The sequence below is a fragment of the Conger conger genome, chromosome 12 (genome assembly GCF_963514075.1).
Source record: "Conger conger chromosome 12, fConCon1.1, whole genome shotgun sequence".
In the NCBI taxonomy this organism is placed as follows: domain Eukaryota; kingdom Metazoa; phylum Chordata; class Actinopteri; order Anguilliformes; family Congridae; genus Conger; species Conger conger.
The window spans coordinates 29,721,150-29,737,825 of record NC_083771.1 but is presented as its reverse complement, the minus strand read 5'-3'; the positions used below and the strand labels follow the sequence as shown (position 1 = coordinate 29,737,825).

At 41.5% G+C, this 16,676-nt stretch overlaps 1 protein-coding gene across 1 annotated transcript; it reads left to right on the top strand.

Moving 5' to 3' along the window:
- The first annotated feature begins 4,986 nt into the window (after window positions 1–4,986).
- Window positions 4,987–15,134, top strand: LOC133141849 (glutamine synthetase-like). The gene is made up of 7 exons (XM_061262638.1): window positions 4,987–5,034; window positions 10,281–10,451; window positions 10,627–10,785; window positions 11,771–11,917; window positions 12,688–12,815; window positions 13,085–13,284; window positions 14,834–15,134. Exons 2-7 carry the CDS (start codon window positions 10,283–10,285, stop codon window positions 15,132–15,134), a joined length of 1,104 nt encoding a protein of 367 aa, XP_061118622.1. The 5' UTR covers window positions 4,987–5,034; window positions 10,281–10,282.
- The last annotated feature ends 1,542 nt before the right edge of the window (window positions 15,135–16,676 follow it).

Here is a 16,676-nt window from a genome sequence, read left to right as displayed (position 1 = left end):
ATTTCTCACATTTTGGTTCAAAAAATGCGCCGCTTTACAATGAAGTGACTGGACGTGCAGATTCTTACTGTACAATATTCAGAAATCCCTTCCTCATTGCCTGCACAACCCAGCTCTTAGTCCAGGCACCAATCATCTCCTGTCTGGACTACTGCAACTCCCTCCTTGCAGGCCTCCCTACCACTGCCATCAGACCTCTGCAGCTCAGAATGCTGCTGCTCTCCTGATCTACAACGTCCTCAGACTCAGCACCATCCTTTCCATCTCCCTCCACTGGCCACCTGTTTCACCTGTATCGGCTCTCTTCAAATTCAAACCCTTGCTGCTAGCCTGTTTGACAAAGGGACAACTCCGTTGGATCATCGTTATCACCCAACACACCTACTGTACCAGACCCCTCCATCCAGCTATTTTTGGTTGGCTGGCTTCACCACTGCGTATCTGCACTTACAGGCCAGGCCTCTTGTTTGTTCTGGCCCCACTGGACCTGGTGGCGGAATGAGCTTCCCACTGCAGTCAGTAGAAACCCTGGAAATCTTCTGGCACAGACTGAAGACTCACCTCTTCAGACAGCACCTTGGCTCCCCTGACCCTCTTTCAATAACCTGTCTTTCTCTCTTTCATACTTTGGATTTCCTTTTGGATAATGTTGTAGTTATAGCTGTGTAATGATCAGTTATCTGTCTTGCAGTACTTTGTTTAGTTTAAAATACAAATGTTTGTTAAGTTAACGTTACACTTGATGATTATGCATATTTTTCATGTTTTTCATATCATCGTTGAGCCTTTGATTTGTGTTCCATACTGATTCACGTATTTTTATCATTATGCATATTTTAGTGTTTAACTGCTATTTTTCTGTTTTTTCTATTCTATTTTTATTTTTTGCTAAATAAAAAATCTCTGAGCCTGCCTAATATCTTTGGGACGAGCCAAAAGCCTTTCGACTTGTTTTGTGAGCCCTGTTGATCTTCTAAATTTGTTAGTCAGTTGTTAGTCATTTACTGGTTATTTTGCTCCTTGATCCCTCTCACAAATGCTTCACTATTGTGTTCTCTCCACTGAAGCTGCACTTTTGTCACTGTCAATGTGAACACAGTGACGTGGAGGAGGAGGGGTTGGGTACTTTTCACAAAACCTACGTCACTGCTATTTACAAACATTTTGTGGGAAATTTAGATTCTATCTATCACTAAGATGTCAGAAGCCCATTAAAGGCCCACATGCATCAGTGTTGTCTTTCTGGATGAATTCGGCAAAAATATTGATGACACCTGCTTATATTTTTATCTTCAATAAAAGATCATGTTATAAGCAGAATAATCCACTCCAAGGTGGTGATTATACAGTTATTTGCCTCCACATCGTGCATTAAAACCGTGTAATGACCACCTAGTCATGGATTATTCCTTACATAACTGACTCGTTCATAAGGTATTATCCCTTACGTAATGACCACCTCATCATGGATTATTCCTTACTTATTTTACTCTACTTTAATATCACATTTCTGTACGCTATTGATACTAGTTCTTGTAAAGCAGATGTGCATAGCTGCCAACTCTCACGCTTTTGGCGTGAGACACACGCATTTGCCTGTTTTCACACGCACATGCAAATGCGTGTGTCTCACGCCGAAAGCGTGAGAGTTGGCAGCTATGGATGTGACAATCAGGACATACACTATGCCCGCACACCTGTCATTACCTATTGAACAGTGGCCTAAAGTAAATTACAGACAAATCTATTTTATGTTATTTCATGTTTATTGAAATATACATGAAATAAGCGTTTATCTTATATTGTGGGCATACATTTTCACCTACACATGCACCAAATTTGGTGGGCATCTACTCAAGACAGACAAACAGGAAGTCAGCCATTTTAGACTTTTAAATACTCCTCCAAGAGGGTTCATCATGTGGTGAGAAAGATCTCAAGATAGTCCTGATACAAAATTTAATTCTACATCGTGACCACAATGTGGTTGAAAATTACAGATATGTTTGATGTTGTCAGGCACCAGAACACTGAACCCAAGAGTGTGACCACAGAAGTTAATGTCAAAGTCTTTATTAACTTCAGAGAAGAACAGACAGGCAGGGGTCGAGAACCAGCATATATATATAGATATAATGCAGATCAGGCAGTTCGTAAACAAAATTTCAGGCAATGGTCGGGAAACAGATAATCCAGAGAGTGGTCGTGATCACAGGTGAAGAGTCGAAAACACAAAGGCAGTCCAAACAGAAACAAAATCCAAAATCGAAATCCGAAAAACCAAAGGGAATCCAAAAGCTACGGGTCAAAACAGAACAGATGGGGAATACAAAAAGCAGTAGTAAAAAAAAAAAAGACTGGTCACACAGGTGTCGTGAGCCACGGACCCCTTGCCGAGCTCAGACCTCACGTTCCCACGAGCAGTACCTCACCATGAGGTGTCTCGGGGACGAACTCAAGTACTCTGAACATCCTGGAGCCCTGGTAAGTTCTACTGAACTTCCAGCCCAGTCTCGAAGTGAAGGGTGTGATGCAAATCTGGTATTTGATGTCCTGTATTCAATGTATTCCTCTAAAGAATCTTTATCACATATGATTATAGTAAGATATACTTTATTATAATCAATCAAAAGAATAGAGTTATACAGATTACAGTGTACATATCATCTTTTGCAGTTTGCTAATCACATGCAAGTTACATATACCCCTCTAGCTCTTTCTAATTTACCTTTCCACCTATGATGTTTAAAAATCAAGGTACACCCCTCAAATACCCATCCTCTTTGGCCTTGGCCTTATCCTATAGCTCCCCCTTCTGGACGTTTAAAAAGAAATTATTCCTAGAATATTATATTTATCTAACTATGATAACTTCTCTACATTTTTCTACCTTATATAGTACCTTAATAAGAAACAAAAGATATTAAAATAAAAGGAAACTTATAATGTGTTACCTTTCCTACTTCTACAAGTAATATAGATTATAATTACCACTCCAGCTTGGTTATAGTTGTTCTGCGTGGCTCTTTCTTCAGCTGAGTCCGCACCGCGTACGTCACTCCTCTCTCCATATCCATATCCTGGAGTGGCGCGCAGAGGGAGCGTGACTACAGCTGTCTTGTGTTGCTCTCTCTTCAACAGCTCGTAGATATCTTGTGAGGCAAAATTCTAAGATCCTATCCTAAGGTCTAAAAGCTTATTCCTTATATATCTTTTTTGCATACAAAAGTTTACCTTTTTGATAAGAGATGTCCCCAATATTTCAAGCGGGAAGACATTTATCTCTTATGTAACTTGTTTTTTAATGACCATATTCATTATTTCTGTTTTTCCAATTGTCATTTTCTCATACCTCAAAAGAAATTTCCCCAATATTTTATTTCATGTGCCCCTCCAGTTTGGGAATTTCCACCATCTTAATATACGAGTGGAAAAACACTAGCTCTTATGTCATTTTTTTAATGAACCTATTCATCACTGGTATTTGTCTCCCTGTCATAATCTCTCCTTGGACTCTCTCCAAACTTTGACTTCATACAAGCCAGAAGTTAGTGCCCTCCAACATCTCAACACACTCTTCAGGTGCCCCTCTCCGCGGCGCCTTAAGGGATCTACAAAGGACATCCAGCCAATAGCTGAGTGTAAATCATCCCCCAACTTCTTCTATAGTCAGTCCTTTGAATCTATCCGATAAATTATTTGTGCTATAATCAGGAAGGCTCTTGAAGCCTCTTAATATTCTTTCGGTATTGACATCCCTTCCGTTTTCCTTATTTTTTTCTTTAGCCAGGCATTGTGCCCCTCCCCTGTAGGGTTGGGGTATTCTCAGTCAGAACGTTAACCTTGCTCTTTAAAACCCTAAATCTAAGTCCTCTGACTTCAGACTCCTCAGTATCCATATACGGTTGTACATTTATTTTGTACGACATATTTTTCTTCTTACGGGCGTTCTTACTACCACCTCGATGGTGTGTGCGAGGAGTTAATAATGCATTCCTTCTTAACCCATCCCACGTCAATCTCTCATCAGGGGGGCCTAGGGCCGGGTCCTCGACACAGGAGATCAGATAGAAATACATGCAGGATAGTATGGCAAACGCATATGACAATCTGACAACAAACTACACAAACAGGGGTTTTTATACACAGATAATGAGAGGGACAATCAGTTATGGGAAACAATCAGGAAGTGAGAGACAGGTGAAACGAATAACGGAATGAATTAATTGACAGACAGACTATGGTGTGCACAGAGAGTAAAAATAAACAAAAACTCTAAAGACTTAGACAAAACAGGTAACAGAAAACACAGAACCTGACAGATGTTGGCTCACTGTCATAGTGCCACCAGCTTATATAGTAGTCTTATATAGAGTATCCGTTCTCCTCCAAGAGGGTGCATGAAATTCATACCAAATTTGGACAGCATGATGTCAAATATTCATGATGGTAAGTTGCAAGGAAGTTTTTATCTATCTTGAATGGTGTATTTATGCCACAGCCTTGAATTTATGACACCTTGCACAAAAAGGAAGCGGACAGCATTCTACTGTACATTGTTTCATGTGTTAGAAACACATATTATTCATATTTTTGTTGTTGGAGTGTAATCACATGCACATAGCAAGAGAGGCTTTCTGTCATAGTGCAACCAGTTGGCAGCAGTGAGTGTTATATAGTAGTTTTTGAGTCTCCTCCTCGAGGATTCATCAAATTCATGCCAAATTCATTCAGCATGATGTTTAAGTAGTTATGCCACTATATTGCACAAATAATCATGCACACTGTTGTCATGTCATGTACTGTAGGTCAAATGCTCAGGAAACAGGAGGTGCGACGTTAATTTCACTGTGTATTGTTTGAAATGGTTGAGAGGTCACATGTATGCTCAGTGCATACAATGTATGCACATGTCACATGTCACAACGTCACTAAGAGCTCCCATAAAGCACCCTTTAAAAACTAAAATCAAATTACAGGGAGAGAATATCTACACAGCACAGCTTCTCTCATTGACTGTTCTGCTGCACCCAAGTAAGTTGGCTTCCATTTTTATCACAGTATTACATAGTATAGTATATTTTATCTAAGTGGGTTTTTATATTGTTTTTACAATTATTTTATGTGTGGTTATACATGGGGGAGCTTGCCCCGGTAAACAATTGCAGCATCATTTACAGAAATTGAATTGATGTGCTAGAATACAATTGTGAGGTCGGGGCTGGGCGGAGAGCCAGAAGCGACTAAGAGTAAAACCCTTCTAACACGCGAACGTGTTTGCCACAAAATTCCGGGAAGTAAAGGACAGGGATACACAGAAACGGAAAATAAGATCTGCTCCCAGAACAGGGGGAGAAACCAAACTTAGTGCTTAAAAGGTGAGCACTGACGGTCACAGACCAAGATTCAAAATGAAATACAACCTAGCGAAAAAAACTAGGCCTTGAGGCGCAGCTCAGGAAGAAATACAAACCAAAATACATTACCGGGGACAACATCCCTCTACCACCGGCTCACACGAGCCCAAAATAAAAATAAAAACACAAAGACCCTTTAGGAAGGCGTCAGTGTAACAACCCTTAATACTGAACGCCTTCCTTACCTGTTTTGCTTTGTAAAGTCACACACACCAGCAAAGTACCTGACTCGTAACTGACAGAGTCCACCTTGTGCTTTTACCGGCTTTGCGCAAGAGCGAACAGTTGGACACAAAAGCGTTGAAGGACTGTCAGCACTTGCCTTAAATACTCTTCCGTGGGAGAATTCCCCTGGCGCTAATGAAGACCAGGTGAAAACAATGAGCCCCAGCCCTCTGGTGGTCACAATGGGTAATTACCTCCCTTATTAATGATTCAATGGAATCAACCAAGAATCTTCCAATAAAAATGTATTTCCCCAGAAAACAGGTTCCATTCCATTATTCATTTTTTGAATGGTTTGTGCAAAAACTCCTGGTGAAGATTACTTCTAATTTGTGAAAAGGTTAGGGAACACATTTGGAGAGATTTTTTACCATTCCTCCATGCAGATCTTTTCAGAATCATTGATATCCATGGGATACCTCTTCAGTTCAGACTACAGGTATTTCATGGGATTGGCAGCAAAAAACCAATACACAACCAATATCTGCAAGTCTTAAACTTCAATCCTTGGGTTACTTACAGTATGGCCTCCCTCACCATCTTTCTTACTGTCCATGGGGATAATATTTGAATATATTGTTGGTATATTAAATTTTTTATTTAATATTTATTATGCAAAGATTAAACAAAACAAAAATAATATCCCAGAAGAGGAATCAAAACAAAAAAAATGGCTAATCCAGCAAATCAAACCAAGCTACTGTATTTTAAGAAGCATTGATGCTGGAATTTAGAAGAAAATCAACTGACATGACTTTTTATTTTGGTAGGCCTTGATTGGTGTCTCTGACAAATTTATTTGGATTTTTTTTGCCTCATAATGGCTTCCTTAACTTTCATTGGCAAAACTCTGGTCCTCTTGTTGACTCCAAAGGCAGTGAAAAGCAAGACTAGATACTGAAAGCTCTCTTATACCTGTGCTTAGGAAGTGATTGAACACACCTGACTTGACCAATTAGAAACCCCTGTGAAGCCAGTTGTCTCAAATATTATGGTGCTCTGAAATCGGGAGACAATCTATAAAAAGCACTGTAATTTCCACACAGTGAAAGCATTATAATACTCTTTTTTAACAGTTGGAAATTTGTCATTTAACCACAAGTGAATTGTTTGATTAAAAATCTAAAATTGTGGAATACAGAGCCAAAGCAAGAAAAAATGTAATTAAAAATTTAAAACTAATGTCAATATGCCACAGCCTGGAGTGAGTTATTGCTTTTATAAAACGGTTACAAAACATAATAATATAGATATTACGTAAGGGAGAAGTCTAATCTGACTCGAGCAAGGAAATAACAAATGGCAGGGAAACTCAACCTCACGTCCTACTGATTATGGTGGTCGTAAGATGAGACGAGTATGAGATAGGTATGCAAAGATCAGCAGGGAGAAAACTGCGGTCTAGCCTACCTAGGACCGGAAACAGCAAAGTGAAAACAAAAGACACACGAGACATCCAGTCTCTAATTCCACTGACAAAGCAGGAATAATGACCCTAACACTAGCATACACGGAAAACATTAACAATCTAATTCATTGCTTTTAAAAAGAGACAAAACATGAAACACATTAAACCCCTAGTTCCATTGGCGAAGCAGGAATCCTAATAACGGGGTAGGAAGTGTGCACAAGCAGTGACGGAGTTCGCAAGGTTCTCCTCTGAGAGAGGCGACACTCCAATGATGATGGACACAACTTGACTTTTAGGAAAGTCAGCAACCACAGATATTCAACAGGCGCTCACCTAGGCTCAACTGACTGTGCAGGAGATTTACAAATACGCCAACTGAATGCACCTACTGCTCCAAGGCTTATCAAACTCAGCACCCTGGGCGGACGGCGAGTCCTGCGAGGCTCTCCCATGAGAGGGGCAGTCTCCCAGGACCATGCATTTCATCTCTGTGAACTCCACACACTAAGGGCAAATATACATTAATACTGACACTCCGGGCTATCGGAGGTTCGTACAGCTCTTACTGGGAGGAGCGATAGCTCCAAACTCATGTATTTAACCTTAGTGTAATACATAAAAACAAACATGCATTAAGAAGGCAACGAAGAGCATAAGCATCTTGGGTAGGAGGCTTATGCGGAAGTAATCTAAATACACAATCCGCCACGGGAATCCCTGGACTATCGGAGGTGCGCAAGGGTGTCTCTGTTATGTTAAAGAATGAGGAAACTGAGAATTACTTAGGCAAAAAAAAACAGCCGTGTCTACTCTCGTTTCGTTCGCTCTTCCCCTTAAACTTCAGTCCATGTATGTTGGCCTCTCAGTTACAAAATAAATGCAACTTAAAATACAGTAACGCATAAAGCACAAACAAATAGGTATATCCTTCTAACAGAACTAAGAAGGCTGCATGGGGGGTTCGGCTTTATTCAGGGAATGTCCAGTGAGTGTAGTCGAAAAACAAGAAATTCATACACGTGAAATCCAGCCAAAACCAAAGTGCTGTACCGAGGGAGAAGGCAATCTTAAAATCAGTATACCACGCAAAAATCCAGTAACCAGGAAGGCTGTTAGTGGGGCAGTAGTGCAGACGGACGATAGGCAGGCTCAGGGTCGATGATGGCGCAAGAGCCAAGACCGAAGTCTGCTCTGCGGGGCAGAAGCACAAAGACAGCAGGCAAAGTTTGTGGTACAGGCAGGCAATGGTCAACAAAACAGAAGTCAATAACAATGGTCAATAAACAGGCTTGGATCTTAACGAGCAGACAATAGCTTGACAAACCACTTAAACATGCACTGACGAACAGGAGGCAACAATTTTGCAAAGACATGACATGGAACTGAGCTTATATGCAGGTGTAGACAGGTGCAGACAATTAGCTTGAGAGCAGCATGAGAATGGAAATCAGGTGTGGAGGATTGACAAGTTAACGAGATAATTAGAAGTTGTAAGTAATAAACCTATCCTGCCCTAGCGTTAGTAAATTAGTAAATGACATGCACAAGAAACATAAGGTAACATAGGTTAGAATGTTAGTATTACCCTATCCTGATCCAGTGTTAGTAGATTAGTAAGAAACAATTAGGGAAGTGTGAGTGACAGAAAGGGAGAGAGAGAAAGCATGAATGCAAGGTTTGCAGAAAGACACGAAAAAGTGTATGCTAAACAATGAACAGAACAACATAACACGAAACATAAGTTTGCGAACTGTGACATGAATAAATTATATAATGTGACATGGCAAGACTAAGAAATAAATCATAACGAGAACGAAACATGAAACATAACATGACATGAAAATGAAACGTAACAAGAAATACAACATAAAAACGCGGTGAGACTAGACAGACATAATACGTGACATGACAATAATATAACTAAGACAATAACTAAACATGAAACATGACGTGACAAGCATGAAACGTGACAAGAACAATAACTAACCGAGGTTACTCAGGCTTGAACAAACACAACAGTCTCTAGTAAGGATGTTACCTCCGACAGCGTCCAATTGAGACTTAGTGCTAAATGCACAATAACAGACATAAACGATGGTAATAACAAAAACAATTACTTTTGAAAGTGGCAAAAAGAAACACCTCGCTATACTAAAGTAAACGTAAGATGGCTGTCAAACTGGGAAACAGCACACTACAGGAAACAGAGACACAGCCACAACAAGAATAGTTTCCACAGATGGATAGGGGGAATATTGACTTATCCCTTACGATTGATCAAAACTGTAGGAGGTCTGAGCCAGCCTTAATTACCAGAGCCTCAGTACTCCTGGGTCCACTTTAACCCAGCCTAAAGCTCCTTCCTTCCAAAAGGTAGCTTTTAAACAAGGTGGACATAACCTATGTGGATGAACAGCCAATGAGAGCAAGCATGCAGAAAAGGGATGCAATAAACTCAAAACTCAAGCACTTGGCCTAGACAGAAGGAAGCTGCTAAAAGGTCTCAATTCCCAGAGGAATCCCGTCTTCCAACTGTTGTGTGTCTAACATTTGTGCACAAAAAAAAAATGAAAGTGAATGTGTGACAGACTGTCCTCACTACCCGAAGTTGCTGCGTGTTCAGCTCCCATGAACTCCACCACAACATACTGCACAAATGAGAAACAAAAACAAAACGTCCAATGGGAATTGGACAAATAACATGTGAGTCATCTTCACCAGACATGCAGCTGACCTTCATCGGTAATCAGACCACACATGGCACACAATTGGAATCAGTAGTCCGAAAAAATGTCCAAAATTAGAGGGATCGTCCCTTCGTCTATTTGTTTTATTATTTGGATATTATTTGCTCTTCTTTCTCCGGTCCACTGCTTACGGACACAAATCTCTCTCACAAATCAAGACCCGCATCGGATAGTCTCAGAATCATTTGAAAGCGGAGGCAGTGTGTAGCTCTGCTTCCATGCTTATTTGCAAATTCTGGGCAACATTTCTGCAAGGTGATTGACATGCATCGTGTAGAATCTAATGGTTTTTTATCATCAGTGATGCTTGAACTGGAACTGTAAACAAGCATTAGAACGCAAAGCAGTGGTATATAGAAAATGTATCCCTATGAACCAATCAGATTGCAAGATTCCAGTATAGTAGTGTAGTCCATGTTCTGCTGTGTCCCACTGATACAGTTTGGACAGATACATTCTGACTGGTCTCCTCTCCCTCAGTCATGTCCTCAGTGTCACTCAGCTCTCAGCTGGACAAGGTTCAGCTGCAGCGCTACCTTGCCCTGCCCCAGGGTGGCCTGTGTCTGGTGACCTACGTCTGGATTGATCACACCGGAGAGCGTCTGTGCTGCAAGAATCGAACACTGGATCGTGAGCCCAGCAGCATTGAGGGTAATGGGTTCTTATGCACACGTGATCATGTGTATACACATATGCATGCACGTCGCCCCCTTTAATTGTATTTTTTAATTGTTATTTTACCATCCTTTTATCCTTGTATTTTTATCAGCCATAGTAATAATGATGAATAATTATGAGAATATTTACTTTGTCCTCTCTTTGGCAGATATCCCAGAGTGGAATTTCGGCTCCCCCACATACCAACCAGAGGGCTACAAAGGTGACATGTACCTGATCCCCGTGCGGATGTTCCGGGACCCCTTCACCCGTGACCCCAACAAGCTGGTCCTCTGTGAGGTGCTCAACTGCTACCACGAACCTGCAGGTACAGTCCTCCCCACATCTGCAGTCGCTGTTTTTACATCTAGTCTTTTTTCCTCCTGATTCGGAATCTCCAGTTTGTTTGTGTTTCAGCTCAGTACTACAGTGTCCCCCTCTCATCAGTAAAAGAAAGCGGACACAAACACACGCTCTGCCCAGAAACGCTCACTCATTCACTGTCCAACAGGTAGTGCTGAAGTATATGCCCCCTGCTCTGAGACAACAAAAGTGCCTGTTGGGTGTACTGATTATTTTTTTGAAGCCCAACTGCACCTTGTGATCAGAATCTCTAGCCTTCACCGCTCCATTCCACCCTATAGCACATTTAGAATTTGCCACATACCCCTCTATCTGTACAATGTGCACATGCCCAGTGTTTATAGTTCCTAAGAACTCAGACACAAATATAGCATTAAGTCACCTCACAATGTTGAAAGTAGCACTGGCCCGAAATAAGTCAGAACAGGGGCAGATCCGGCCCGGAGTCACTTGCTGCCTGATCTGGTGTTTATTGTTGTTGTAACCAGGAGGGAGGCCCCCTCTCCTCTTGCATTGGGTTTTATACCTGACCTCCCCTTTAGGCTTCCCCCCTTCCTTTGGACTATACCTCATCACACCTCATCACCCCACATCACTACCCCACCTCCACCTGTATGCATTCCCTGGACTTGCACTTATAATGAAATTCAAAGTATTTGGAATCCTTGGCCTCATTCCAATTACTTATTTTACCCTGCCTTGTCTCCTTGTTCCTCATCTGACCCTGAAATAGATTGAGGTATGCAGTCATTAAGGTCATTCCAATCTGTTGAAAGTTCCTCGAATGACCTAGGAGCCAGGAGTTAAGAGGCTCCTGAAGATTTCATGAGCAAGGAGGTAATTTCTAGGAAAGTGTGACATATAAACGATCGACTTGTGGATCCACCTCTCCCCATCTGCTGCACATCTGAAACCCTTACCTGTCCTTATGCCTGTGTTGTGTTGTCCAGAGCAAAACACACGATTCACCTGCACTAAAGCAATGGAGGCAGCAGAGCATTTTCAGCCTTGGTTTGGGATGGAACAAGAGTACGTCCTGCAAAGCATGGATGGGCACCCCTACAGCTGGCCCCAGGGGGGGTTCCCAGGACCGCAGGGTGAGTTGTCCTGAAATCATCACAGTTAATTTAATGTTATTATTATATGAATTTGAATAATAATAATAATAATAATAATAATAATAATAGCGATACTAATTATTATTATTATCATTATTATTATATGAAGAAGCTTTATATTGAACAACTAAGGACCTAATGGTGGAATATAAAATGACAGTGTCATGTGCCGACGAGACTAGCTAGACACAAGGATATGCAGTAAGTCCTGTTTTCAGGTGTGTTTTATTTGCCGAGAGGGAGAGAGAGCTTGCTCATTAGACACACAAATAAATGCAAATCCTTCCCTTTCACCTTCATGGGATCTGGTAAAAAGGTGTGTCTAAATCATAAATCCTCTTTTCCTTCACTCGTTCCCTCCTCTGATTTGGTTGGAGGAAAGGAGAATGCATTTTTCGAGCATTGGGTGTTGTAGATTCTGAGTCTCAGCCACCTACTGTGAAAGGAAGCTAAGTTTTAAGCCCTGGCCTGATCAGATAACGCAAACCAATTGTGCCAATATACTTAACCAGTAGAACCAGACTGCAGCGATTCCTGATACAGACAGGCAATCAGATAGGTATATGAAGAGTATGACTGCTGTGGACTCACTTTGTTTTTGTTTTTTTACACTGCTACCATAAAATCATGGTCAGTTTGGGGTAAATTCCTTTTTTGTTTCAGTGAGTTCACAAAACGAACTGAAATTAAACGGAATAAATGAATTAAGGAGCATTATAGTTGTGGGACTCACTTGTTGGCTCTCCTAGGCCCATACTTCTGCGGAGTGGGCGCGGGCAGGTCGTTTGGCCGAGACATCGTGGACAGTCACTACAAGGCCTGCGTATACGCTGGAGTGAAGATCTTCGGTACCAACGCAGAATGCATGCCCTCTCAGGTATACAGAGCAGACAACTTGATCGATTCCAACCCTCTTTCCAACCCTGCCATCGAAGTGTTTCAACTGGTGATGTATCTGAGGTTTGCCACTAGTGTTAAAAACGCAGGTTTTTATGAGAATGCAAGTGAATTATCGGTAGCAAATCTGTTACAATCTGGCCGATGACATACCTGCCATCTCAATATCCTGTATCAGTCTCTATACCTCACTTTTTCTTTTGCTCCCTCCTTTATTTCCTGTCTTCTTCCTATCCCTGTCCCTGGCAGTGGGAGTTCCAGGTGGGCACGTGTGAAGGTATAGAGATGCCGGACCACTTGTGGATGGCTCGCTTCCTGCTGCACCGCGTGTGTGAAGACTTTGGGGTGATCGCAAACCTGGACCCCAAACCCGTGCAGGGAGACTGGAGCGGGTCTGGCTGCCATACCAACTTCAGTACAGAGGCCATGAGAGAAGAGGGAGGGATGAAGTGAGTGTACAACTCTGCTACATGTGGAGAAATGTACAGACACACAAACTATACTACACATAGAGAAATGTACAGAACTGTATTATGCATGGAGAATAGGCATTGCACTACACACATTTATATACACATGGTGACACACTAAATTTTTTTGACTTATTGGTCTTCTGCTGTGGTAGCCTGTCCACTTAGAGGTTTGACGGAGATGCTCTTCTGCATACCATTGTTGAAGTGTGTGGTTATTTGCTTTACTGTCACCTTCCTGTCAGCTTTGACCAGTCTGGCCATTATCCTCAGACCTCTCTCATTAACAAGTCATTTATTTCCCGCACAACTACTGTTAACTGGTTTTTATTTTATTTGTCGCACCATTTTTGCAAACTCTAGAGACTGTTCTGCATGAAATTCCCAGGATATCAGCAGTTTCTGAGATACTCAAACCACCCTGTCTGGCACCAACAATCATTCCACAGCCAAAGTCACTTCGATCACATGTATTCGCATTCTGATGGTTCATGTGAACATTAACTGAACTCCTCACCCATATCTATATGATTTCATGCACTGCACAGCTGCTAGACAATTGGCTGATTAGAGAATTGCATGACTATGTAGGGAAGAATATGTTCCTATTAAAGTGCTCAGTGATTGTATACACACTCAGTGAGCACATTATTGGGTATTCACTAGACTTATTCTTCAGAGGTATTGGTCTTCTGCTGCTGTAGCCTGTCGGGGAAGTGACGGTGAAATATGGTCAATTTCCAAATCCAGCAATTTTAACACCCAAATTCTTTGATAGGCAGATCAACCTTCATCAAAATGTACAACTCACAAGCTGATTAAAATTTTTAAATGTACTAAAACAACACAGATGATCTGTGCTGTTCTTCAACCCAAGCCAAGTGATAAAGTCAGCGTAGGGGGGCAGGATAGAGGGCAACCAGATAACATTCCACAAAAATGGTTTAACAGAGCACTTAAACACGTAGGCCTTTAGAGAGTTCATTAAATTAATAATAATCAAGTCTCTCAAAGGCTATATATGGACTAGTTATCCGACAAGCCTATCCACTTAGAGGTTTGATGCTTTGTGTGCTCAGAGATGCTCTTCTGCATACCACTGCTGTAATGTGTAGTTATTTGCGTTACTGCCACCTTCCTGTCAGTTTTGACCAGTCTGGCCATTCAGACCTCTCTTATTAACAAGCAATTTCTGCCCACAGGACTGCTGCACACTGGATGTTTTTTGTTTTTAGCACCATTCTCAAATTCTAGAGACTGTTGTGTATGAAAATCCCAGGAGATCAACAGTTTCTGAGATATGCATTTAGTTGCTGCCACATGATTAGCTGATTTACATTACATTTACATTAGCAAGCTGGTGTCTACCAAGGTCTACCAAGTGCTCAGTGATTGTATGGATAAATATACACACAGCAAATGAAATAACTCTTTACAGTGACAACGTATTTTTACTTGACATATGTTGACTGAAGTGTGATAACAAATTAATTGTTTGATTGCCCTCTGCTCCTCCTCCTTCCATCAGACACATAGAAGACGCCATTGAAAAGCTGAAAAAGCGCCACGCCCACCATATCTGCTGCTATGACATGCACGGTGGCGAGGACAACAAGCGCAGGCTGACAGGCGTCCACGAGACCCCCAGCATCGACCAATTCTCCGCAGGCACCGCCGACCGGGGTGCCTGCATCCGTATCCCACGTCGCGTGGGCAAGGATGGCCAGGGTTATTTTGAGGACCGCCGCCCAGCTGCCAACTGCGACCCCTACATGATGACAGAGGCCATCGTCCGTACCTGTCTGCTGGGGGAGACTGACAGTGACTGAGGCTCTGTGGGGGTGGGGGGACTGTGGCCAGTGACCGTGTGACAGTGCCACAGCTACTTTAGACTCACAGATTATGTTATAGGAGGCACTATGAGGCTGTTTGTTTTGGTGTTGCATTGCTGGTGGCCATTAGCTGGACATATATGTTATTCTGGCTACATCTGGGCTTTAGCCACCAACCTTCCAGATCCAAGTTATGTTCCTGAGACACAAGGCTACAGGCTTTCCTATTATGACATTTTTCACAGAAGCGGATGAAGTAGCAGGATTAGTGTGATGAAATATGCTACAAAATAATGTTCTGATCAAAATAAATTCTTGCCCTACAGGTTTTTGTTTTAATGTACCCATGTTGAGCATGCTAGCTCGACCATGACATCTTGTTTTGGACTTTTCACTCAAATAAAGCTTTCTCTTGCAATGCTACCAATGCCTGTGTAAATATTATGATAAATAACAACACAAGGGTCAGACACAGAAAAATGATTGGCTCAAAGCAACAAGTTATTGTAAATGTCTGGGTCATCGCCCGCTGTTTATAGAACGCTGTGTATTTTTTCCCCTTGCATTTTTCTCCATAAAAACAAAAACTTGATCGCTGTCATGTCACATCCCCCTCATCTCACTTCACTAGTGACCTGCTGCAGCGAGCATCCACTTTCAAACCATGGCGCTCGCTTACAGGGCAGTGAATGCAACACCTCCAGCACTCTTTCTATCAATCTTCTTTTCTTACACCCCAATCAAATCATTCTGTTCACAGTCTTTAAGCGACAGGCTTGCTGGTTGCTTCTCTTGGTCGTAAAACCTGTCTGTCTGTACATCGTAAAATGTTCAGTGTTACATCAGCTCTTACTGATTTCACATGGGACCAGTTGGACTCATGTACTCTTTTAGAGTTGAATTAACACTGGACATTTTACTGTGTCATGGTTCCACTGGTAGAACAATCTTCCCAAAGAGGTCAAACAACATAACTATTGTCTGTCAAAGACTGAAGACCCACCTATCATATAGCACCTAGTAATTTTGGTTATTATATTTCATGGTATTAGGTTATATTGATTATGGATTTATATTTATCTTAATTGGGCTTGTTCTGTTTTTTGGCTGTATGTTATTAGAATTGTTACTTTGATTCCAGGTTTGCATAGTTAACTTGTTAGTGATGTTATATCTTTACTTGCTAGTCTGAGAATGTTATTAGACAGGTCTGGCACTCTTGCTCATTTTAAACATGTAAATGTACTTCTATTTCTCCTATACTGTAAGTCACTCTAGATAGGAACATGTGCTAACATACTGTATGAGACTAGTGACACTGAATGACATATGGCTGGACACTGAATCCCATTGTTACTGTACCTTACAAGTGTAAGGTAGAGTAACAATAACACAAACATCAAACGATAAAACAAACATCAGCAGTTCCTAAGATACTCAAACTTGTCAGGTACAGTAACAATCCCACATAATAACACATCCCCCTAAAACCATAACATATAATCAGCTAAATTCGAATTTGTTCTACCAGTGGAACCA

Bases quoted from the DNA above. Each gene is read 5' to 3' on its own strand.
- LOC133141849 (XM_061262638.1), top strand. From the start codon at position 10,283: ATGTCCTCAGTGTCACTCAGCTCTCAGCTGGACAAGGTTCAGCTGCAG. The intron at 10,786-11,770 runs GTACAGTCCTCC...TGTGTTGTCCAG, and splicing joins CTGCTACCACGAACCTGCAG to AGCAAAACACACGATTCACC. The intron at 12,816-13,084 runs GTATACAGAGCA...TGTCCCTGGCAG, and splicing joins CAGAATGCATGCCCTCTCAG to TGGGAGTTCCAGGTGGGCAC.